At 41.7% G+C, this 27385-nt stretch overlaps 1 protein-coding gene across 22 annotated transcripts in view; it reads left to right on the forward strand.

Annotated features, from left to right (window-relative positions):
• The window catches only part of LOC128615659 (ankyrin repeat and fibronectin type-III domain-containing protein 1), a 73842-nt gene that overhangs the window by 26587 nt on the left and 19870 nt on the right, over nt 1-27385 (forward strand). For 10 of the 22 annotated variants that reach the window (XM_053637922.1, XM_053637932.1, XM_053637887.1 and 7 more), the window contains 3 exons: nt 14926-14966; nt 18897-18995; nt 26217-26403. In XM_053637922.1, the coding sequence (XP_053493897.1) occupies nt 14926-14966; nt 18897-18995; nt 26217-26403 (327 nt within the window). Of the gene's footprint in view, nt 1-10079; nt 12855-13214; nt 13291-14144; nt 14536-14925; nt 14967-15085; nt 15188-18896; nt 18996-26216; nt 26404-27385 lie in introns of those variants that run through there. The other 12 variants (XM_053638009.1, XM_053638001.1, XM_053638035.1 and 9 more) reach the window with 12 other exon arrangements.

The following is a 27385-nucleotide window of genomic DNA, read 5'->3' on the forward strand; positions in this document are numbered from 1 at the left end:
CACCCTTTCAGTGTGTAATGTTCTCTATGCTAATTTTAGCAGAGTGCGACAGACAGATCAGTTCATTAATATTAAATAAAATCAATTATACAATATAAAAATAAAGTAAATTAAAAATAAACATGCATGTGATGTATAAACATGCACACACACACACACACACACACACACACACACACACACAGAGAGTCTCTCTGTTTCTGTCTGTTTTTTTTCCTCAGCTCTTAATCTCCTAGCTTTTAGCAAGTTGTCATGGTAACACTATTCATTCATTAACCGAAGAGTGAAATGTGAGGCTGGAATGTGCACCCCTATGTGTGTGTGTGTGTGTGTGTGTGTGTGTGTGCAATTTCCTCACACTCTTTAGTGCAGATGAATAGAAATGAATGACTTGGCCATGACATCATCGAACAATCAGCAGGAACCAATCAGTTACTTCTCCACCAGTGTCTGTGTGTGTGTGTGTGTGTGTGTTGTAGGAACCTTGTTGACAGCTGGTGATGGATCGGACAGCAGGTGGGAACCCAGGAGGAAAGAAAAAGTGAACTGTTGTGTGTTTCCATCAGCTACTGTTCTGTTGAATGTTCTGGGAAGCAACACAGTGATGTTATCAGACAAGCACCCAATAGTCATGCTAACGCTGAACCCGTTTTTAAAAACCCGAGTTCCACTCGTGACCCGATGTCACCTGGGATAATGGGTTCCAGAAGGTTCCTTCATGTGGAGTTCCTTCATCTGCCGCTGAGCTTTCATCCTAAACAGTCCACTGTAGAAATGACTATATTGTATCCCAAAGCAGTAGTAAATGAGGATTATCCACCCATCCTGAAGATTATACAACAGTTCTAAAGGAACACAAAGGACTGTGCACTATACGACCTACACAATCAAGAACCATTCTATAGCAGCACATATGATATAGAAGGAATCTGAGAATTCTAGAACAACAGAGAAGATTGTAGAACTGTAAAGAATATTCTAGAACAATATGGAGGATCACAGCACCATAAGTATAATTCTATAATTGCACATAGGTTTACAGAAATCCAGGACTCTGGATTTCTTGCTGATTAGGATCTAGAACTGCATAAAGAGTTCTAGAATGAATTAAATTCACAGAGGACTCTAGAACTGTACAGAAGATTCTAGACTAGTGGTCACCAACTCTCTTCTTTTAGATCTACCTTCGACCAAAATCTATTACACCTGTTTTAGTCGATCAGGAACTTCTGAAGGCAGTGATTAGATGGTCAGGTTGGAGCTAAACTCTTCAGGAAGCTAGATGTCCAGGAACAGGATTGGTGACCATTGATCTAGAGCATCATCTAGCATTACAGAACCACACTGAAGATCCTAAACCAACACCTAGGATTACAGAACAGAAGGTACAAAGATTTCTATAACACCACATGGAAGTATAGAAACTCAGAACTCTGTTGATTCTAGAACTGTAGCGCAAAATCTAGAGCCACACAGAGGGCAATAATAATGTAAAGATGGTTCTAGAACATCACCTATGATTATAAAACTGCACTGAAGATTGTAAAACTACAAGGATTAGAGAACCATACAAAGGTTTCTATAACACCACATGGTAGTGTAGAAACCCAGGCCCCTCCTGTTTATTCTAGAACAGCACAGAGAATTCTAGAAGCAGACTGAATATTCTAGAACACCTACTATAGAATTACAGAACCACACTATGGGCTCTACAACAGCACATTGTATAATAGGAATTGTTGCTCTAGAATTTGGTTCTAGACTCATCAATGGATTTCTGGTTTTCTATAATATGTAATATGTGCTGATACGGAATCCCTGGTTTGGATCTGTAATCCTCAAGGTTCTTATTTTACTCATTTGACTGACTCTGGATTCTAGAACCACACTGTGGGTTCCTGGGTTCAAATGTTATCAAATGTGTGTGTGTGTGTGTATGTGTGTGTGTGTGTGTGTGTGTGTGTGTGTGTGTGTGTGTACATGTACTCTTGTCCAGGAAACAGAGATATTCTTGGCTGTCGGCTTTCTAACTCCCCACTACACACACACACACACACACACACAAGCTCCTATTAAGACAAGAATGAAGTGCATTTAGTCCTGTCTGCGTGCGCACACATACACACACACACACACACACACACACACACACACACACACACACACACACACACATACACACACGATCACAGTTGTGCACATGGTGTACCTACGTACATTTCCGTGAATCGTGGCTCCTCTGATGCTAACTTTAGAGCGCTTAAACATTCCACTATAAAACACGGACAATGAAACACACACATCATGGAAACTCTCTTGCACAAAACCTTATTACAAGCACACCCACCAATACACACACACACGTGCACGAGAATGATACATTTATCTTCATTCTTCACAAACCTGTCCATCTAGATAGTATAGAAAGTGATTAAAAATGTCATAGGCATATCTGGGGTTTTTACTAGAACTGATCCTAGATCCTAGAACAACACCAAGTATCATAGAAGAGTACCGATATCCAATAGAAACCCAGAACTCAGCTGGTGATTCTACAACTGTAATGAAAATTCTACAGCAACATCAAAGACTTCAGAACAACACCTAGTATTATAGAACTGCACCATTATTTCTCTAACAGAACATAGAACATACCATACCATATACCATACTGTAGATTCTAGAACATGATTACACAACTGATGATTACAAAGGATTCTCTAACAGCACATAGATGTTTTACAGAAATCCAGAACTGCCCTGAGAATTGTACTGCAACGCCTACGTAGCATTATAGAACGATGTAAAGGTTTCTAGAGCTACACTGGGGATTACAGAACCACACCATGGATTCTTTAACAGCAGATCTAGAACTCCTGAAAACTGAGAAAACCAGAGCAACAGGGATGACTATAGAGCCATAGACCATACCAAAGATTCCAGAACAACACCTATCTGGAATACATTGTTGACTCTAGAACTCCACTGAGAATTCTAGAGGCACACAGAGAACTATAGAACTGCATCAAAGATTCTAGAACAACAGCTTGGATAATAGAACTGGAGTTGGATTTCTGCAATTACAGAAATCCAGAACTCTGCTCAAGGATACAGAACTGTCCTGAGAATCCTAGATCAACACAGAAGAGTATGAAACCATGTCAAAGGTTCTAGAACAACACCCTGAATTATAGAACCACAACACGGGTTCTCTAACAGAACCTAGGACAGTAGGAATCTGGAACCACAACTGATCGCACTGAGAACTCCAGAGTAAAATAGACGACACAGCGGGTGGGAATGTCTGACATATTTTTCTAAAATAGTGTCACAAGTAAAACGGAGTATATTAATGCAGGCACACACACACACACACACACACACACACACACAACACGCACACACACACACACACACACACACACACACACACACAGAGCATTAATATTAAAGCTCAAACCTCTGTGTCTTAAATCCCTGGATTGTGAGGCCTGATCCAGGACTCAGCGGGATCTTTTATCATCTGGAATTTTATGGAAACGAAATTCCCATTTCGACACACCCACCCACCCATCCACACACACACACACACACACACACACACACACACACACGTGCACACACACAGAGTAGGGGAGAGAAAGAAATACGAGTTACAAATGAGTGCAAACTCAATGTCGGGGGGATCAAAGGATACGTGTGTGTGTGTGTGTGTGTGTGTGTGTGTGGAGAGAACGAATGCAGAGGGGGCTTGCGTTCCTTTATCCCTGGCATCTGCTGTGCGACTGTCTGTCGCTCCACTTGCCCCACGTGTGTGTGTGTGTGTGTGTGTGTGTGTGTGTGTGTGTGTGTGTGTGTGTGATGTAGTGTTCCATGATGTGAAGTCGTTACACTGTTGAGTAGATATAACATACTGCTGCTATAATCCTGAACTGAATTCTGTGCTATCTGGGGAGCGAGAGTGTTGGTGTTGGAGGTGTGTAAGGTGTGACCAGCGGTGTGAAGGACACATCCCGAGAGTGAGCTTGTTCAGATAGTAGTGAAGATGTTTTTAATGGGTATGGAGGATGGATGGAGGATGGAGGATGGATGGGGGATGGATGGATGGATGGATGGAGGATGGATGGAGGATGGATGGAGGATGGATGGAGGATGGATGGAGGATGGATGGAGAGTGTTGTTTTGCACTTATAGTCAGGACTTGGTTATTCTGTGGATACTTCCTAGACATTCTTGGTGAATTCCTAGACTTCCTAGATCTAGATCAGGGTCGTGAACTTGCAGACTGCGGCCCACATGCAGACCAGCAAAATATTTCAGTGGATCAGAAAAAAACCTTATAAATGTATTAAAAAAACAGGTTGTAGTTCAGTGACTCAGGTTTTTCATCACAGCTTCTATAGTAAGTCCTGTGTTGCAGGTCCAGTCACATGACTACTTGGTAATTATTTACAAGTCTAGCTACAGGGATAAAGACATTCGCTCAGAAAGGGGGGAGTTTTCAGATTGTCTTATCCTTATGAGGACCTCCCACTGAAACAATCCTTAAATGCAGCTAATTAATGCTCTGCTACACCGAAATCTAATGCTAACCTTAAACTGGAAACATTTCAGCTCTTTTAGTTAAAAAAATAACTAAAAGAGGGGACGGACGGGGGGGGGGGGGGGGTGTCCTCATGGGGACCAGTCAAAAAGCTCAGTTGCAATGGCAAAACACAGAGAGAATATTGTTTTACATTTAACTGACCACTAGAGGTTGACAAACCCTTTACAACTGAAGACACACACACACACACACACACACACACACACACACACACATACACACACATGCCTGCATGGTTACTTTAACGGGAAGTTATCACTGGACTAGTGCCCACTGGATTACCAAAATACCAAACAACACACACACACACACACACACACACACACACTGAAAGAAGACAAATATGATCCAAATCACTCAATGGGCATTGATGTGTGTGTGTGTGTGTATGTGTGCGTGTGTGTGTGTGTGTGTGTGCGTTGGATTTTCAGGATGCCGGAAGAGTGTGCTCGTAGAAGGTTGTGTTTCCCCGAAGTGTGTTAATGTGTTGTAATAAGTGTGTGTGTGTATATGTGTGTATGTATATGTGTGTGTGTGTATGTGTGTGTATGTGTATATGTGTGTGTGTGTTTGTGTATATGTGTGTTATGTGTATGTGTGTGTATGTGTATATGGGTGTGTAAATATGTGTGTCTGTGTGTGTATGTGTGCATGTGTTTATGTATGTGTGTATATGTGTGTGCTTGTATATGTGTGTGTGTGTGCACGTGTTATGTAGAGTTGTATGTTTGAGCATCTTCGTGCATTTGTGCATGTTTCAGGTTTGAACAAGTCTTTAAGCAATCAGTGCAGAAGTGCAATATTTTGGTTATTTATGTTGTATTTATATTGTGGTGTGTTTATTTATATTTATAACATGTAAATCCACATACACACACACACACACACACACACGTACACACACACACACACACATTGCGGGGTTTGAGGTGGCACCCAGTCCTCTTTATTTACGTGTTCTGCTGAGGGGTGGAAACTGTGGGATTTTCTTCAGAAATGCTGTCTGTGTGTGTGGCATATTCTTCCTAAACTGATTATTCATAATTCAATAACATGGATGTACTCTCATTCTTCTTTTTGTAACTAGTGAAAGCAAGCTTTTTTTCATCCGAGTGAAGTTAAAGGATGGTAGAGATGCTTCAGACAAACAGGAAATCCAGTTATTATGCTCTAAACACCTTAAAGTAAGAAGAACCAAAAAACAATGGAACTCAGGAACTATTAGATTTCAAATCAAGGAAGGGACTGAGAAATCAAGGAACCAATAACCAGAGAAATAGATGTCTAGAAAATCAGGAAACCAATGTACTACTATCCTGAAAAAAAGGAAAAAGGGTAAATTGGGGAAATAAAACTAAGTAACTAGCAAATAAGTAAAAACGGGGACCACAGAAGCGGAAGATAACTAATACATTAGGGAACTAGGAAACATGGAAACAGTATAAAACTATAATACTATATATACTCTAAAGTTGGAAAGTTTGAGTTTGAATAGTTTGCAAGAGGTTTCTTGTTCAGCGTGATGATGTTTAATGTCCTCAACAACCTCTAGTGTGTCATCATTTTGTACTTATTAGAGTTTTGTGGGCCTGACTAAAGGTAAATCAGCTGTACCCTGAACATACTTGCTAATTTATGGGTGATTGGCATTTATCAACATATGCACTTGAGTACAGCATAAACCAGCAATTATAAGCTTTGGAACTTTCTAAAATGGTTTAGGCCATAGTTTGAAAAGTATGATTAATATATACAAGATTAAAAAAAAAAAACATTTTGTGACTGTTCCAGGATGCATACTCATTTATAAAATCAAGACCTGAGAAGGCTGGGCTACTTATTCATAAAAGCACTGAATGCTAAAGCCCTGAATTTTAAATGTACTGAAACAAGGGGTGGAGGTGGAAGAGTGCGAGGGGGACGAGTGCGAGGTGGAAGAGCGCGAGGTGAAAGAGCGTGAGGGGGAAGAGCGTGAGGTGGAAGAGCGTGAGGGGGACGAGCGTGAGGGGGAAGAGCGTGAGGGGGAAGAGTGTGAGGGGGAAGAGTGTGAAGGGGACGAGTGTGAGGGGGAAGAGTGTGAGGTGGAAGTTTGAGGGGGACGAGTGTGATGTGGAAGAGTGTGAGGGGGAAGAGTGTGAGGGGGACGAGTGTGAGGGGGACGAGTGTGAGGTGGAAGAGTGTGAGGGGGAAGAGTGTGAGGTGGAAGTTTGAGGGGGACGAGTGTGATGTGGAAGAGTGTGAGGGGGAAGAGTGTGAGGGGGACGAGTGTGAGGGGGACGAGTGTGAGGTGGAAGAGTGTGAGGGGGACGAGTGTGATGTGGAAGAGTGTGAGGGGGATGAGCGTGAGGGGGAAGAGCGTGAGGGGGAAGAGCGTGAGGGGGAGGAGCCGAGGGGGACGAGCGTGAGGGGGAAGAGCGTGAGGGGGGCGAGTGTGAGGTGGACGAGCGTGAGGGGGATGAGTGTGAGGTGGAAGAGCGTGAGGTGGAAGAACGTGAGGGGGAGGAGCCGAGGTGGACGAGCGTGAGGGGGACGAGTGTGAGGTGGATGAGCGTGAGGTGGACGAGCGTGAGGGGGACGAGCGTGAGGTGGACGAGCGTGAGGTGGAAGAGCGTGAGGGGGACGAGCGTGAGGTGGAAGAGTGTGAGGTGGAAGAGTGTGAGGGGGAGGAGCCGAGGTGGACGAGCGTGAGGGGGAAGAGCGTGAGGGGGACGAGCGTGAGGTGGAAGAGTGTGAGGTGGAAGAGCGTGAGGGGGAGGAGCCGAGGGGGACGAGCGTGAGGGGGACGAGCGTGAGGTGGAAGAGCGTGAGGGGGAGGAGCCGAGGGGGACGAGCGTGAGGTGGACGAGCGTGAGGTGGAAGAGCGTGAGGGGGAGGAGCCGAGGTGGACGAGCGTGAGGGGGACGAGCATGAGGTGGAAGAGCGTGAGGGGGAGGAGCCGAGGGGGAAGAGCATGAGGGGGACGAGCGTGAGGTGTAATCCCGTTTTACAGGTGGATTTACTTTGTATAAAGCTACTATGATTGTTTTTCTATCAAATATATTTTGTGTCCAGCGATGATCCTGATGATTTGTGTGGAGCTGTTAACTTTTCTTTGTTTGTATGTCAGGCGTTGTTCTTTCTTTCTTTTTTTATCCTTATAGATATATTACTTAAAAAAGGGATATTGAAGTCCCTCGAGTATTTTTTTTTAAAAGTTTAAGTTATTTAAGTTTTATTTTTCTCTCTGTCTGGCTCCAGCTCGAGACCAAAATGAGTTCCAGTTTTCCTCTTGTGTCAGCAAGAAATCAAATATAATGGCTAAACCTTCCAACATGAACAAAAAGATAGAGCTCCTCACCCACACACACACACACACACACACACACACACACACACACACACACTTCAATGCAAAAATTTGAATCAAATACCAAAATATTTCTTCCAAGAAAATTCTGTCATTCTTCACTAGGCATGTGCAGATAATCAGCAATACAATTAATCAGCATAATATTCTTATCATGGTTATCACGAATACTTTAAAATATTACCACTGCTTTAAATAGTCAACTGTATTGGTAGGTTCCTTAGAATGTTAGCTTGCCTGATGTGAACAATACAATCTTGAAAATTAAAATGATAAGTGTTAAAAACATGGAGGACAAAACTGTCCCTCCGACTGACTCTCAGATAAAAGTCATAGCTAATATTTACTAGCGGGCAACTGATTGATGGTTTTTGACGATTAATTGGCACCGATAACGGATTGCTGGAACTATCGGTTATCGGCAAAAATCCACACCGATAGGTTTTCCTGGTTGCGTCGTTCGCAGGAGTGGCTGGAGGGTCTGCTGTCATTATACAGTACGAGAACGGCCTCTAGAGGCAAAATTAAAAAATAGCACTGACGCCTCCTGGTGTTTGTTTCGACATGTGAAACTACACTACGGAGCGGGATACTTCAGATGTGGATTTAAAACAGTGACAATGTAAAGGAGTTATTAGGACCAAATATTACTATTTGGTTTGGTTTTGCTGTATATATTTTATTTACTTTAATATTTATTAATAGTTAATAGATTAATATTTATTTCATTTTTAGAAGTAAAAGACATTTTCATGGTACAGTCAGTATTGTTTATATTTGTAAAAAAAAAAAGTGCAGCATTATTTTACTTTGAGTTTTATGTTTTCATGCGGTATCAATTTTAAAAACTACCGGTTGATTAATCGGTTTTCGGCAGGTAGGTACCGCCTGACTTCGTTATCGGTGTCGGTAACATCCACTATCGCTCGACTTCTAATATTATGCTATGTGAGTTCAGATCCCTGCACTGAGCAAGGCCCTTCACCCTCAACTGCTCAAATGTGTAAATGAGATGAATGTAAGTCGCTCTGGATAAGGTCATCTGACAAATCCCATAAATATAAATGTAAACAAAAGCATTAATATAAACCTGAGATTTGCAGCTGTGCTGCTGCTACAAAAAATAATCAACACCTTCTGTGGTATAATATATATAATATCAATATCTGTAGCCCTGTAACCATCTTAATCTTAAATATCTAAATTATTGAATTTTCAATTTAAAGAACAGAAAAAGGGTATATTTTATATTTGCTCTGGACATCTTTTTTATGTTAGTGTGATTAAAGCTTGCTCTGAGTGCAGAAGCATGCTGATAGAAATTGTTTTGTACCGTTAAACACATTTTTGTGGTTTTGAGTCACAGTCTGCAGTCTTTTTTACATTTAGTGTGGAGTCACTTTAATTTTACAAAATGCATAACTCAGAACCCCCCCTCCCCACCACCAAACACACACTCTAAGAGAGAGAGAGAGAGAGAGAGAGAGAGGCAAACACTCATTCATAGTTTTGTCTGTATGTGATGAAGCCAAACCTCAATGATCAGAAACAGCCAGAAAACACACAATGGCGCCAGAGAAAGAGGGACATGGAGGAAAGAGACAGAGAGAGAGAGAGAGAGAGACAGAGAGATGTATAAAACATTTGAGCAAAATATCTGACTGCTGAAGCCATGGTCCTCAAAGAGCTTACAAAACATGTTCGGGATCTCTATGTCGTAAGGTATCAATCAGGAGAGGGGTACAATGTTTTCACCAAAACATTAGATGTACCATGGAACATCATCATCATGAACAAGTGGAGAAAAAGGGGCACCACAGTCATGCTACCAAGAAGAACACTTACCAGGGAGGCTGCCAAGAGACCTCCAGCAGCATTAATGCAGCTGAAGAACATCTGGCATGTCCTGGTCACTCCCTGCATGTGACAACAATCTCTCATATTCTTCACATGTCTGGAATTTGGGGTAGGGCAGCTAGATGGAAGCCCTTTCTCATGAACCCCCCCCCCCCCAAATCACCTCAAAACATGTGGCAAAATGTGTTATGGTCTGATGAGACCAAGGTAGAACTTCTTGGGCATAATTCTAAAAGATATGTTTGGTACAAAAATAAGAGCTTATAACACCAAGAACACCATACCAAAGGTGAAACATGGTGGTGGCAGCACCATGCTGTGGAGCTGCTTCTCTTCAGCAGGGACTGGGGCTCTGGTGAAGATAGAGGGAAATCGTGGTTATTGCCGAATTCCAATATATTTTAGCACAGTCTCTGCAGGTGTCTGTTAGACAGCTGAAGATGAAGAATAATTTCACATTTCAAGGTGATAACGACCCAAGGCAGAAATCAAAGTCAAATCAAAGAAAAATATCAACATTTTGGAATGGCAGAGTCAGAGCCCAGATCTAGATTCTATTAAAAACCTGTGGAATGATTGAAGAGGGCTGTGTACAGGTGATCTCCTCACAATCTCATAGCTATGGGGCATTTTTGCAAGGAAGAGTGGAATAAAAGTGAAAAATCAACATAAACTCTTACTCAAAAAGACACAAAAAGATCAAAAATAGTGCTGAATTAAAAGCAAAAGGAGCTTTAACAAATTACCTCAATGTAGTTACACGGAACCATAACGTAAAGCGCTCCTGAGAACCTCACTGTAAAGCATTACTGGGGACATCAATGTAAAGCATTATAGGGACCCTCAGTGTAAAGCGTTATAGGGAACCTCTACATAAAGTGTTATAGGGAACCTCAATGTAAAGCATTATAGGGAACCTCAGTGTAAAGCGTTATAGGGAACCTCTACATAAAGTGTTATAGGGAAGCTCAATGTAAAGCATTATAGGGAACCTCAGTGTAAAGTGTTATAGGGAAACTCAATGTAAAACGTTATAGGGAACCTCAGTGTAAAGCATTATAGGGACCCTCAGTGTAAAGCGTTAAAGGGACCCTCAGTGTAAAGCATTATAGGGACCCTGAATGCAAAGCATTATAAGGACCCTCAATGTAAAGCGCTATAGGGAACCTGAATACAAAGTGTTATAGGGAACCTGAATGTAAAGTGTTACAGGGAACCTGAATGTAAAGCGTTATAGGGCACCTCAGTGTAAAGCATTATAGGAATCCTGAATGTAAAGCGTTATTGGGAACCTCAGTGTAAAGCATTATTGGGAACCTGAATGTAAAGCATTATAGGGAACCTCAATGTAAAGCGTTATAGGGAACCTCAATGTAAAGCGTTATAGGGCACCTCAGTGTAAAGCATTATAGGGAACCTGAATGTAAAGCTTTATAGGTAACCTCAATGGAAAACATTATTGGGAACCTGAATGTAAAGCATTATAGAGAACTTCAATGTAAAGCATTATAGGGAACCTCAGTGTAATGTGTTATAGGAAACCTCAGCGTAAAGCATTATAGGGAACCTCAGTATAAAGCGTTATAGGGACCCTCAGTGTAAAGCGTTATAGGGAACCTCAATGTAAAGCATTATAGGGACCCTCAGTGTAAAACTTTATAGGGAACCTCTACATAAAGTGTTATAGGGAACCTCAATGTAAAGCGTTATAGGGAACCTCAATGTAAAGCATTATAGGGACCCTCAGTGTAAAGCGTTATAGGGAACCTCACTGTGAAGCGTTATAGGGAACCTCAATGTAAAGCATTATAAGGACCCTCAGTGTAAAGCATTATAGGGACCCTCAGTGTAAAGCATTATAAGAACCCTCAATGTAAAGAGCTATAGGGAACCTGAATGCAAAGCGTTGTTGGGAACCTGAATGTAAAGCCTTACAGGGCACCTGAATGTAAAGCATTATAGGGAACCTCAATGTAAAGTGTTATAGGGATCCTGAATGTAAAGTGTTATAGGGAACCTCAGTGTAAAGCATTATAGGGATCCTGAATGTAAAGCGTTATAGGGAACCTCAGTGTAAAGCGTTATAGGGAACCTCAGTGTAAAGCGTTATAGGGAACCTGAATGTAAAGGTTTATAGGGAACCTCAGTGTAAAGCGTTATAGGAACCTCAGTATAAAGCGTTATAGGGAAACTCAGTGTAACGCTTTATAGGGAACCTGAATGTAATTTCTGTGAGTGTGTGTGTGTGTGTGTTTTGCTGATCAGCCCACACTGACTCGTGGCAGGGTTTAATAATAACCAAAAAAACCTCAGTATGGAATCTCATGCTATCACCATGCCAACACAAACCACACACACACACACACACACACACACACACAAACACACAGCCTATAAAACACAAACTCCGAAACAGACACCAACACACAGAGACTGTTCTACCACATGCAATGAATGTTTGACATTACACAGTGAATTGTATATATGTACATACACCACAAAGAATCACACACACACACACACACACACACACACATGCGATGACATCACAGTTTCGATGACAGAATGTCTTCCAGCCCCATTAAGCTGATTGGATGTGGCTCCATTGCTTGGATTTATGGGTAATATTTTGGTCGCTCTCTCCAGAAAACTGCAGCAACACACACACACACACACACACACACACACACAGAGTTATGTAAATATACACACATACATACATACACACAATGTATCACTCTATTCTATTCTAATATTTTCTGTTCTATTATATTCATTTCTCTGTCTCTGTATTGCTCTTTTCTTCCCCCATTGGATACACAGCATGGATAGAGAAGCTTATCGCCGTAGCAACCGCAATTAAAGTGCAACACACACACATGCACAGTCACTAACAGTGAGAGAGACAGAGAGAGAGAGAGAGAGAGAGAGAGAGAGAGAGAGAATGAGGGATAGATGGAGGTATGAACAGGTGTATTAAGGAGCAGAGCAGGGTAGAATGAGGGAGAAGGAGTGGAGAAATGACAGAGGAGCTCAACGGTACTGGTATGTTCTAATTGTGTGTGTGTGTGAGTGTGCGTGTTAGTGCTACATTTTTTTATTTAACATACTGCAAATATATTTCGATTTTATACAAAATTAACATATTTACTTTAAATAAAAATGTGTTTAAAATATAAAAAAATAAACAGTATATTGTAGAGATTTATACGTACATACAACGTTTGAAATGTTTAAAAACATGAACAGACAGAGAGATCGTGTAGTGTAAAGTGTCTCACAGATGTGTGCAGGTGTGAAAGCTATTAATTTAAATATATTTATATTAATTTTAAATAACACAAGTGATTAGTGATGCTAAGGAGTGTAAGCTGTGTTAAGTTTCCTGCTTCTGCTGCGTGTTAGTGCTCGGCTGAACGATGGTGATTGAGGCTGTAGGCTGTTCATTACACTTTTACATGTTTACTCCATAAAAGTGTAGGTGAGATAATAAAGATCTGAGATCATGAGCTGGATGTAATGATTCATGCAGTGAACATTATTGTGATGCTGCAGTTTATCTAATGTGTAATGTATTATACATCTAAACTGTTTTGTGGATAAACTGTATAGATGTATCAAATTTAACAGGTTAAGGTGCCTTAATGCGGTCATTATTACTATTCATTATTATTATTATTCAACACACACACACACACACACACACACACACACACAGAGGTAAAGGTCAAAGAATCTGCAGGAATGTTCTTATCTCCCGCTGTTGAGTTACCTGATGAAACACTGCACTTAAAAACCCTTTAAAACCTCCTACACTGCTCTAAATGTCACACACACACACACACACACACACACACACACACCCTTTAAACCTCTCTCTCAAATGAATGGATAGTAGGATGGATGGATCTTTTACTCACCACAGTAACTGATAGTCCTTGACATTAACACAAATGAAATTTTGCAGCATTTGAAGCATTCTGATGTGCAGTAATTGTAAATATTTTAATTTTAAGAATCAGGACACATTTTGTGTTTATACCTGAGAGCAGGTATAAACCTCTTCCCCCCATGTCACATTAGTTTTGGCTGGGGTTCTTGCATCAACTTGACTCAACATGCTAAGTTCATTAATGTGAAATAAGCCCTATAATGTATATGTTTGACTTACATGAAGATCAGACGCATAAACTCAGTAAAAAAAGAAAGGTCCTCTCACATTCAACTGCTTTTATTTCCAGCAAATTTATTAACATGTGTAAATATTTGTAACCATAAAAAGATTCAACAACTGAGAGATAAACTGAAGAAGTTTCACATATGTTTGAGGAACAGAAATGGAATAATGAGTCCCTGAATAAAGTGGAGGTGGATATCAGAAGGAACAGTCAGTATCTGATGTTCTCCAGATGCTTTAAGTACTACAGTGCATCTCATCCTCATGGACTGCACCAGATTGGTCAGTTCTTGCTGTGAGATGTTCCTCCACTCTTCCACCAAGACATCTGCAAGTTCTCCATCACGTCTGGGGGACACATGCTTACATGTAATTTTCCACTGCGAGGACGATCAGCTGTCCTTCCTGTCTCCCTGTAGCACCGTCTCAGGCGTCTTACATTACAGACATTACAGTTTATAATGTCTGTACTGTTTGTACAGTTACATATTGCTCTGAACACATCTGCAGTCCTCATGCCTCCCTGCAGCAGGTCTATGGCATGTTCAGGTGAGCAGGAACCCTAGACATCTTTCTTCTGGTGTTTTTCAGTCAGTAGAAAGGTCTCTTTAGTGTCCTAACTTATTGTACCTGTGACCTTAATCACCTTCCACCTGTAAACTGTTAGTGTCTTAACGACTGTTCCACAGCTGCGGAACCCTTCGTTTAAACCCTTTCCAATAAAGATCTGAAAAGATTATTCAGATTTTACAAAATTATCTTTAAAATACAGTCTTCTGAAAAAAGATCATTTCTTTTTTTGCTGAGTTTATATAGCTAACATTAGTTAACTAGATTTGTTAAGGGTGCAATTGAAAAACCTGTCGATGGTCAAAAACGTTCTGTTTTCATCAACGAGATTCTGATTTGTTAAAGCAAAATATGATTTTTATTTTACAGAGTCTTGGTTCTGCCGACAGAAAGGAGGCGAGACAAAGAAGGTGAGTTCTCTGTGTTTCTTTCTCGATACTGTCATTTATTTATGTCTCAATTCTTCTTCTTCTTTTTCTTTGTTTTATTATTATTATTATAATGACCATGTTTAGTAACTATCTTACAGAAGGATCTGTACAGTATTGGCCATGAGCTAAAAAGTACAAACTCAAGAGACAAGGATTAAACATATGTGCTGTGTGTGTGACAACATTAAAATTATAATAAGGTAGGAAGAGTGTGTAATTAACTCAATAATTCAGGTTCCAGTGTTTATTACTCATAACTTATTGAGGTTAAAATCTAGGAGTTATATATAGCTGATATTACTTCATTCATTCACTTTTCTTCTGATTTTTCTGGTGTGTATCATCATGGCACCAGGATGAAAAGGTCAGTTCAGACGTTTTCATTTCCAGCAACAGATTACTTCTCCTGGGGAATCCCCAGATGTTCCCAGACCAACTGTGAGGTATTATCTCTCCAGTGGGTCCTGGGTCTCCATCCAGTGGGACATGTCTGATACTGCTGTACCTGGAGCCAACCAAGGGGCATCACTGTAAGATGCTCAAATCACCTTAGCTGGCTCCTCTCAATTTGGATATATACTGTATATTGACTGAAAAACACTGAGCTCCTGCTTCACCACCACATACCACTACAGTGACTGTAACACTGCTGCCACTGACCCTGATCTGTTTGTCAATCTCACGCTTTCTTTTTCCATCATTTGACAATAAGGGCAAGGTTTCTCCCATTAATTGAAGGGAGCATCCCAGTCTTTACTGGGAGAGAACTATGGCCTCAGACTTTCATCCCAGCTTTATCCTGCTTCATCAAAATGACCAGATTTACCTGGTAAAGCCAGGAGAACCAGGTTACTTAAAAACACAAGGAAGATGCTTCAGTGAGAGACAAATATAACTCCCACCTCTGAAAGGAATTCTCTTGTGTACAGTGTAAGGTCGGGGACATTGAGTCTGAATAGACCATAATCATGTCCTCAATCATAGAGGCATCTGCATGAAGCTGTGGTCAGAAGGCTGTTGGGGCCGGTCATGGTGGTAACCCGAGGACATGCTGGTGGACATCAGTGTTGAAGGAAGTGGTGAAGCCATTATTTTGAAGAAGTAGTCCTTCTGAGTAATGCTCATGGAGTGCTCTTCTGAATCATTTGAGGCATATAGGAGAGCCAGAAGGGCTACAGCAAAAGCAATTCCAGAAGTAAAAATTTGAGCATGTGAGGACTTTAGAGTAGCCATGGAAAAACACTTTTGGACATCCCCAAGAATGTTCTGGCGAACATTCTGCCACCTCAAGAGGTGGAGACAAGACCAACTGGGGATATTGTTGAGTAACAGACAGATACATTTGAGGAACACCTTAGTGGACATGCCCTCCCTTCAAGAGGGAGTACCAGAAATCTCTGGTGTTTTGGGGTTTTTCTCTGTAGCTGAGGTTACTCTGCTGGTTAGAAAAATTCCTGGTGGCAAGGCCAACGATGGAGCCAGGCTTCATCTCACACACTCAGGTTCTTTTCCTGCCAGTAACATTCCACATTCCCAAAGCCAGTTTTCTTTTCATGGGTCTAGTCCATCTGAGACTGTCCCTCTCATGCCTGCTGCATGACTGGCATTGCACCTGACTCCCACGCTTGATCTTGCTGGTGGTGAGACCACAAGATGGGCTGAGTCTGACCGTGTTAAGTAGGTGACCTGGTCACCAGATGCTTGCTTGTCGACACCACCCCCAGCAATGGCTCCAGTGGTCAGTCCGGGCACATAGCGTTTGTTTGTATTTTTCATAGGGGTTACTAGGATCTGTTCACTAAAGATGGCAATACTGGGAGGAGCCAACCTGATATTTAATCATACATTTAATTATATTGTTCATCTATTGCTCATTCACTCTCCCTCTCTCTCTCTCTCTCTCTCTCTCATTCCCACACTCTCACAGACAGTGTAATGGCTCTAACAAGCATGTTGGTTTCACTGTGGTTTTGTGGTCAATGTGTGTATGTGTTCACTGGTTGTATACTGTGTGTGTGTGTGTGTGTGTGTGTATGCGTGTGTGTAGGGGATGCCTTGATGGCAAGTATGCAAAGATGTGTGTCTGCCTGACTCAGTGGTGTGTGTGTGTCCTCTGTGGTGTGTCTTTGATGTGGTTTGGCTACAGTGAGAGTACTGTTAACAAGCCACACACACACACACACAGTGGTATAAATTTGATGGTACTGTGTGCTCTGTTCTGTATCTTGACGCCACATTAAGTTGCGGTAAACAAACCACCTTCCAGTATTCCATTATTCACACCACACATATGCATACACACACACACACACATTCCCTTTCTCAAAACACAAGATTCCAGTCTGACAAATGGCTTCCCATAGTGCGCTTCTCACTGTGTGTGTGTGTGTGTGTGTGTGTGTGTGTGTGTGTGTGTGCGTAGAGTTACACTTTGCTGTGTTATATCAGTCATCTCATTCTGGTATTCCTTCACTTTCAGAACAAAGTATTCAGTGTGTGTGTGTGTGTGTGTGTGTGTGTGTGTGTGTGTGTGTGTGTGTTTGGGAGGAAATCCCTATGGTGATGTCACCACTTGGTATTTCCCCCTGTATGGACATTTATAATGATATTGCATCATCAGCTAGTGTGGAACAGGATGATGTCATTAACAGCTGCAGGTGGAATCAGATAGACTGAGTTCTCACACTGCAACTGTGTTACCCTGTTTATCCCCTTCTATTGCCCCGTCACTACCCCATCCCCTTCTATTGCCATTTCATTACCACTATCCCCTTCTATTGTCCCTCCACTACCCCATATCCCTGTAGCCCTCCACTACACCTGTTCCCTTCTATTGCCTCTTCACCACTCATAACCCCTTTTATTGGCCTTCCACTACCACTATTCTGCTCTTTTGTCCCTCTATTACCCCAATCTCTTACGATTTGCCCTACATTACCCCTATTCTATTTTATTGTTCCTCCACTATCACATTCTCTTCTCTTGGCCCTTCATTACCAATATTCTCTTGTATCAACTTTTCACTACTCCTATTCCTTTCTGTTACCCCTGCACTACTCTATTCCATTCTATTGGCCCTCCACTACCCCTATCCCCTTCTATTAGCCTTCCAGTATGCCTATTGCTTTTTGTTGGCCCTTCACTACCACTATCCCCTTCTATTGGTCCTCCTAAACCCCATCCACTTCTATTAACCCTCCACTAGTCCATCACTTTCTATCGCCTTGCCACTACCCCATCTGCTTCAATTGGCCCTTTATTACCCGTATCCCCTTCTATTACCCCCTCAATAGCCCTATCCCTGTCTATTTGCCCTTCACTACCCCTATTCCTTTCTATTACTCCACCACTACCCATATCCCCTTCTATTTGCCCTTGACTACCCCATTCCTTTCTATTATCTCTTCACTACAATATCCACATTTATTTGCCCTTCACTGCCCCTATTCCTTTCTAATACCCCTCCACTCCCACAGCCCCTTCTATTTGCCCTTCACTGCCCCATTCCTTTCTATTACCCCTCCACTACCCCAGGCCCTTCTATTTGCCCTTCACTACCCCTATTCATTTCTCTTATCCCTCCACTACCCCTAACCCTGTCTATTTGCTCTTCACTACCACTATTCCTTTCTATTACCCCTCCACTACCCCTAACCCTGTCTATTTGCCCTTCACTGCCCCTATTCCTTTCTATTACCCCTTCACTACTATTATTTTCTCCTATTTGCCCTTCACTACCCCTATTCCTTTCTATTATAGCTCCACTACGCCATCCCTTTCTATTTGCCCTTCACTACCCCTATTGCTTTCTATCATCCCTCCACTACTTCCCCACTACTCCCCCCACCCCACACAGAAGATATTATTGTCTATAATAATATTGTGTGTGTGTGTGTGTGTGTGCGACAGGGTGGACTCTGGTATTCTGCGTTTGACTCAGCGTCTCTCTGTAAAAGACAAGAAGCAGGAGAAGAGTTTCTACAGGAGGCGCTCTCTCAGTGTTGATTGGTAACACACACACACACACACACACACACACACACACAGAGTTCTCTGTTTTTCAAAGAGAATCAGGCCATTTTTCAGTACACCAATAACATTTATTATGATTATTATTATTATTGAATGTGGTAAAGGCAGAGCATTGCCTGTGTGTGTGTGTGTGTGTGTGTGTGTGTTCTGCCAGAAAAACATCGCTGGTAATTATTACAGAATGCCTGATTGATGTTCTGAACCTTTTGCCAGTATTTCTGGAGTACACATAGTGTGTATTTTTGTGTCTGTGTGTGTTTGTGTGTGTGTGTGTGTGTGTGTGTTATATGTTGGCTTGTTCAGTTCCAGATCAGATGAGGGTTTTTCAGCTCTTCAGACTCTGGGACTCCAGTTATGATTCTCACACATTCTTTCCATCTCTCTCTCTCTCTCTCTCTCTCTCTCTGACTCCCTGTCTGTGTCTCTCTGTCTCTCTATCTATTAATTTGTTTCTCTGTCAAAATTCTAATCTATTGAAGTGGCAAAAGTTCAACAACAATATACTGGGCTGAAAAATAAAAACTGTTCATAATTAAATATGCATACTTTAGTAAAATAAAGAAGAGTAACTAATTTTAACTGAATGTAATGATTAGGACATTGCCAAATACACTGTGGTAATGTACAAGCTCCTAAAATAATACTTAAATTTAGTAATTAAGCACAGCGGGCTACTTCCACATTATAGCCAGGCATGGACTGCACAAGACCTCTGAAGGTGTGTTGTGGTATCTGGCACCAAGACGTTAGCAGCAGATCCTTGAAGTCCTGTAAGATGTGAGGTGGGGCCTCCATGGATCAGACTTGTTTGTCCAGAACGTCCCACTGACGCTCTATCGGACTGAGATCTGGGGAATTTGGAGGCCGAATCAACATCTTGAACTCTTTGTCATGTTCCTCAAACCATTCCTGAACAATGTTTGCAGTATTTCAGGGAGCATTATCCTGCTGAAAGAGGCCACTGACATTAGGGAACACCATTACCATGAAGGTGTGTACTCGGTCTGCAGCAGTATTTAGGTAGGTGGTACGTGTCAAAGTAACATCCACATGAATGCCAGGAGTCAAGGTTTCCCAGCAGAACATTGCCCCATAGAACATTCTTCCCATAGTGCATCCTGGTGCCATCTCTTTCCCAGGTATGCGATGCACAAGCGCCCGGCCTCCACATGATGTAAAAGAAAACATGATTCATCAGATCAGGCCACCTTCTTCCATTGCTCCATGGTCCATTCTGATGCTCACGTGCCCATTGTAGGTGTTGTAGGTGTACAGGGGGTCAGTACGGGCACTCTGACCGCTCTGCAGCTACACAGCTCCATATACAGCAAGCTGTGATGCTCTGTGTGTTCTGACTCCTTTCTATCAGAGCCAGCATACACTTTTTCAGCAATTTGTGCTGCAGTAACTCTTCTGTAGGAAGACGGGCTAGCCTTCTCTCCTCACACGCATCATTGAGTTTTGGGAGCCCATGACCCTGATTGACAGATATTTCATGTGCCAGTTCACTGGTTCTCCTTCCTTGGAGCACTTTTGGTAGGTACTAACCACTGCACACCAGGAACACCCCAAAAGACCTTCTGGTTTGGAGATGCTCTGACCCATTCATCTAGACATCACAATTTGGCCCTTGTTATAGTCGCTCAGATCCTTACTCTTGCCCATTTTTCCTGCTTCTAACACGTCAACTTCGAGAACTGACTGTTCACTTGCTGCCTAATAAATATATCCCACCCCTTGACAGGTGCCACGGTAACGAGATAATCAACGTTATTCACTTCACCTGTCAGTGGTTTTAATCTTATGTCTGATCAGGGTATATATATACATATATATATATATATATATATATATATACAGTATCTCACAAAAGTGAGTACACCCCTCACATTTTTGTAAATATTTGATTATATCTTTTAATGTGACAACACTGAAGAAACGACACTTTGCTACAGTGTAAAGTAGTGAGTGTACAGCTTGTGTAACAGTGTAAATTTACTGTCCCCTCAAAATAACTCAACACACAGCCATTAATGTCTAAACCACTGGCAACAAAAGTGAGTACACCCCTAAGTGAAAATGTTCAAATTGGGCCCAAACTGTCAATATTTTGTGTGGCCACCATTATTTTCCAGCACTGCCTTAACCCTCTTGGGCATGGAGTTCACCAGAGCTTCACAGGTTGCCACTGGAGTCCTCTTCCACTCCTCCATGACGACATCACGGAGTTGGTGGATGTTAGAGACCTTGTGCTCCTCCACCTTCCATTTGAGGATGCCCCACAGATGCTCAATAGGGTTTAAACCATCACCTTCACCCTCAGCTTCTTTAGCAAGGCAGTGGTCGTCTTGGAGGTGCGTTTGGGGTTGTTATCATGCTGGAATACTGGCCTGCGGCCAAGTCACCGAAGGGAGGGGATCATGCTCTGCTTCATTATGTCACAGTACATGTTGGCATTCATGGTTCCCTCAATGAACTGTAGCTCCCCAGTGCCGGCAGCACTCATGCAGCCCCAGACCATGACACTCCCACCACCATGCTTGACTGTAGGCAAGACACACTTGTCTTTGTACTCCTCACCTGGTTGCTGCCAAACACGCTTGACACCATCTGAACCAAATAAGATTATCTTGGTCTCATAATCCATGTCCTTAGTCTACTTGTCTTCAGCAAACTGTATGCCAGCTTTCTTGTGCATCATCTTTAGAAGAGGCTTCCTTCTGGGACGACAGCCATGCAGACCAATTTGATGCAGTGTGCGGCATATGGTCTGAGCACTGACAGGCTGACCCCCCACCCCTTCAACCTCTGCAGCAATACTGGCAGCACTCATACGGCTATTCAATGAGGGAACCATGAATCCCAACATGTACTGTGACATACTGAAGCAGAGCATGATCAGTATGCAGTATTCCAGCATGATAACGACCCCAAACACACCTCCAAGATGACCACTGCCTTGCTAAAGAAGCTGAGGGTGAAGGTGATGGACTGGCCAAGCATGTCTCCAGACCTAAACCCTATTGAGCATCTGTGGGGCATCCTCAAACGGATGGTGGAGGAGTACAAGGTCTCTAACATCCACCAGCTCCGTGATGTCATCATGGAGGAGTGGAAGAGGACTCCAGTGGCAACCTGTTAAGCTCTGGTGAACTCCATGCCCAAGAGGGTTAAGGCAGTGCTGGAAAATAATGGTGGCCACACAAAATATTGACAGTTTGGGCCCAATTTGGACATTTTCACTTAGGGGTGTACTCACTTTTGTTGCCAGCGGTTTAGACATTAATGGCTGTGTGTTGAGTTATTTTGAGGGGACAGTAAATTTACACTGTTACACAAGCTGTACACTCATTACTTTACATTGTAGCAAAGTGTCATTTCTTCAGTGCTGTCACATTAAAAGATATAATCAAATATTTACAAAAATGTGAGGGGTGTACTCACTTTTGTGAGATACTGTATATATATATATATATATATATATATATATATATATATATATATAGCGTTATATAAGAGTAGTGTGTGTGTGTGTGTGGGTGGGTGGATGGGCGGATGGGTGGGTGGGTGTGAGATTTTCCTCCTGTAAAAAGTGTACATCTTATTGAATGTAACTCATTGCTCTCATTAATGAACTGTATGTGTGTGTTTACAGTAGTAATAGCATTACTGAGTTGCTGCCTGCCACCTGTTCCCCCCCCCCCTTGTACCCCCCCCTTCCAGCCCCGCCCTCCTCCAAACACCCATACATACACACACACACTGGAAGTAAAATCTCTCTAATTATGATGAACAGAGACAGAAGAGTGTCGCCATGTGTGTGTGTGTGTGTGTAACCCCAGCCATGGTGGCTCCATCATGGGGGGAAATAGTGCCCAGTGACCCCAACACACACACACACACACACACACACACGAATCAGATATTTCACGTGTACGTCATTGATAGAAAATTATAAGAAAGCTGAGTCCTCATAAACCATGGTAGTGACTGTGTCCCCATAAACACTATATTCCTGAATTTGTGTGTGTGTGTGTGTGTGTGTGTGTGTGTGTGTGTGTGTGTGTGTGTAGAAATGCAGAGAGAGTTATTTCGTTTGTAGTGTATTGGTAGGATGATAAAAAAAAGTGTGTTCTCATAAACTTTGTATACCTGGATGTATGTGTGCCATTAAGCCACAATGTACAATAGAAGCATTTTAATTATTTTAATAATAATTTTAACAATGTTAGTAATTTTAGTAATGAATCTCAGGAAGTCTGTGTTAAGTGCCTGCTGTAAGTATTCAGAACTTTTCTCTCATAAATACTGACATCTACACACTAATATAACACCACACACCCTATTACATATACACATACCACACAATAATCAGCCATACACACTTTACAAATGGGATCTTCACACACACACACACACACACACACACACACACACACACACAATTACATGCACTTACATACTACACACTTAAGAATACACTTAAACGCACAATTTCTCATACATGCACACAAACATGTACTCACACACACACACACACACACACACACACACACACAGGTGGAAAGTGGTTGCTATGTGAAGGTCTCTGTGGTGACAAGCGGAGCCGTGAGCGTAGCTTTGAAACGGGCATGCCATCTGATTAGCTCTCATTCCGTCGCTTGTGTGTGTGTGAGTGTGTGTGAGGGTCCCAGGGTTAGACTGGCTCCACTTGGCCTAGTAGTAGATAAGAGGGGTTAATGTTGACCCTGGTAACACACACACGCGCACACACACACACACACACACACACACGCACACACCATTAATACCACCCCAACTCACTTACACTCTCTCCCTCTCTCTCTCTCTCTCACTCACACACACCCCTCTGAATTTGGCCAGTCTGCCTGCCTCCAGTCTGTCTGGTGCCAAGAATCAAATTTCAGACTTTCCTTTTTCAGGACACATACAGAAGCCAGAGAAGTCTCACTCTCACTGAGACAGAGAAGTCTCACTTTACTCTATATGTCTCACTCTCACTGTCTCACTTCACTCTATGTCTCACTCTCACTGTCTCACTTCACTCTATGTCTCACTCTCACAGTCTGTCTAACTCTCCCTATATGTCTCACTCTCACATTCTGTCTCACTCTCACTGTCTTTCTCACTCTCACTTTATGTCTCACTCTCACTGTCTTTCTCACTGTCTCACTTCCCTCTATATGTCTCACTCTCACAGTCTCACTTCACTCTATCTCTCACTCTCACAGTCTGTTTAACTCTCCCTATATGTCTCACTTTCTGTCTCACTCTCACCGTTTCTCACTGTCTCACTTCACTCTCATGGTTTGTCTAACACTCCTTATATGTCTGACTCTCACGTTCTGTCCAACTCTACTTATATGTCTCACTCTCCATATCTGTCTTGTTCTCCTTCTGTCTCAATCTCTCTGTCTATCTCACTCTTTATGCCTGTCTCACTCTTCTAGTGTTTATTCTTCCATGGTCTGCTCTTCTTTCTCAATCTGTAATAATTAAAATATGCCAAAGTAAAGTATCATATGTGATAACATTAACACTGAATGAACACTTGACAATAAAGTCATTTCTGGATGTCTCGTCACAACTCATTCTGTGTGTTGGAGCCATAATCATATTTTATATTTTAAATATTGTAATATTGTACTGAATAATTGTGAACAACTCTGTGTGGTGTAACTTATTGCTTTCTGAAATGTAATTCTCATTTTGTTCTTGTTGGAAGGCAGAAACCTGACAGTTCTTTACTGCACAGGAGTTTGTGTTATTTAAAGTAAATATTTCAGCACATATAACTGACCATATGCAAATTAAAAATATCAATTTACATAACATTAATGACATTTTAATTGTATCCCAAAAAATAGCCAGTAAATGCACTGATTTCAGGTTTTAATTAGGTAAATTATTTTAATTAATTTAATTAGTATAATATTTCAGAACAAGCTTGTTCATATTAATAATAATAATAATAATAATAATAATAACAATAATAACAATAATAATAATAATAATAACAATAAAGCTTTATGTTTATGTGTCTGGAACAGTGTGTAATGAAAGCATTATTCCTTATTCCACTCAGGTGATGACCTGTGTGTGTGTGTGTGTGTGTGTGTGTGTATTTGTGTGTGTGTGTGTGTGTGTGTGTGTGTGTATTTGTGTGTGTGTGTGTGTGTGTGTGGAGGGTTTGCATGGTGGACAGGAGGAGCTGGAGGGCTCTATTCTTAGACTGATTTATATTTTAATATTTTCCATGCTATGTTCAAATTCAACCTTGGTGCTCAAAATATGTGTGTTAAACTCTAGTGTGTGTGTGTGTGTGTGTGTGTGTGTGCTAAATTTTGTCCTGGTTTTTAATGTGGGATCGGTATGATGCAGTATGATGCCAGACACACACCCCTGGCATATTTGGGACCTTTGGTTCACAGCAGAGTCGTGTGTGTGTGTGTGTGTGTGTGTGTGTTCCATGAGCATTTGCTTGATGGGGTGATGAAGTGGCATGTGCTATCCTGGTTTCTTTTTTGTCTTTCTTGTTTATCCCCCTTTCTTTCATCTCTGGTCATTCTTTAGCTCATGTGTGTGTCCGTGTGTGGAGTGGTCATTCTTTAGGGTGTGTGTGTGTGTGTGTGTGTGTGTGTGTATGTGTGTGTGTGTGTGTGTGTGTGTGTGTGTGTAAGAGGGTTTAAGCTGGTAGATCCCATTGTCTTTGAAACTGATCTGCATGGCCACAAATACACACGCTTTTATCTCCAACCGGCACATACCTGCTTTTCTAAAATAAACTCTCCATTATCACAACTCATTCGCATTTGTGTGTGTGTGTGTGTGTGTGTGTGTGTACATGATTAATGTGTACCGACAAACGTTTATTCTCCCATGGAAAGTTCTTCATTTTAGCCCCTTGATTTTTAGCGCACTTGTGTTATATTGCATGTCCAGTCTTCATTAAAGTGTATGAAAGTGCCATAAAGACAATGTGAATAAAGACTAATTACATTTGTATTACATTTTTTATCATGATTTTCATTTTGAAAACCTTAAAGGGTATTCAAGTCCTCATGGAAATGCATCTCTCGGTTTAATTCCAAGTTGAATATTGTTAGTTAGCTATAGTAAGCTGAGCTGAACATGAACCTCCTCCTCAGTCTTGTATCTTGTTCTCTGTTCCTTCAGGGTGGAGTCCAAGATGACTCAGCGCATTCATGAGCATTGCCCACCAGCAATGCGGAAATATTCAAGTTCCTCCTGTTCTTCACCACCCAATGCTGCACGCCGTCTCTATAGAAACCTTTCTGGAAAATTTCGCATGGCAAATTCAGATGAGTCAGATAACAAGGAGCAGCTACGCAAAGCTAACGAGGTAAGACACATCACCAGGAGATCACACTGTCATAAAGCAAATGGAGCTCAAATGTGTTTGTGTATTGCACACTTCCTTTCTCAAATCTCACTTACACACACACTGACACTGTACTGTCAGGTTCAGTTTCTAGAGTCTCACCGAAATGTCTACAACCACAGTGTTTTAGAACTACACTGAGGATTTTGAGCCACAATGACGATTCTAGAGCCACTCTAAAGAGACCACGGCTACATGAAGTAGTCTAGAATCTCACTGGGAATTCTTGCCTGCACAGAGGAGTTGCACTAAGGGCTTTAAAAGGATTCTAGAGCAGCAATCAAGATTCTAATATCTCCTCAAAGAATCTAGAATGCCTCTGATGATATAATGACCCCTGTAGATCTGCATGGAGGTTTCAAAAGTGGCACAGAGGATTCTAACAACTCCCAAAGTATTGTAGCGCTATAATGGGAAGTCTAGAACTGAGCAGATAGAGAAGAACTGAGGATTCTAACAACTCCCCAAGGATTGTAGAGCTGCACTGAGAATTTAACTCTGCTTTAAGGGTTCTAGAGCAGTTATGAAAATTCTAATAACAATAATAATAATAATAATAATAATAATAATAATAATAATAATATTTAAAAAAACCTCCCAAAGAACTTTAGAGCTAGACTGATGAATTTAAATGTAGATTCTAATAACTCCCAATGGATTCTAGAGCTGGACAGAGGATTCTAAATCCTTAACCAGTTTTCTAGAATATCAAAGTCACACTGCAGATCCTGAGTCATTTCTATATCCTCTCTAAATGTTCTTGTACTTTAGCGAGAATCTTCAGACAACCTTAGAACTGTCTGTGCAGATCTAGAATCCTCCGTTCTGGCATACAAACCTCAGTGAGGTGTTTTGAACCTTATTGAGGTGTTTATAGCCACACAGAGAATTCCAGAGTGACACTGATGATTCTAGCATCACATTGAGGGTTCTTGGATTGCAG

The sequence above is a fragment of the Ictalurus furcatus genome, chromosome 1, assembly GCF_023375685.1.
Source record: "Ictalurus furcatus strain D&B chromosome 1, Billie_1.0, whole genome shotgun sequence".
Classification (NCBI taxonomy): Eukaryota; Metazoa; Chordata; class Actinopteri; order Siluriformes; family Ictaluridae; genus Ictalurus; species Ictalurus furcatus.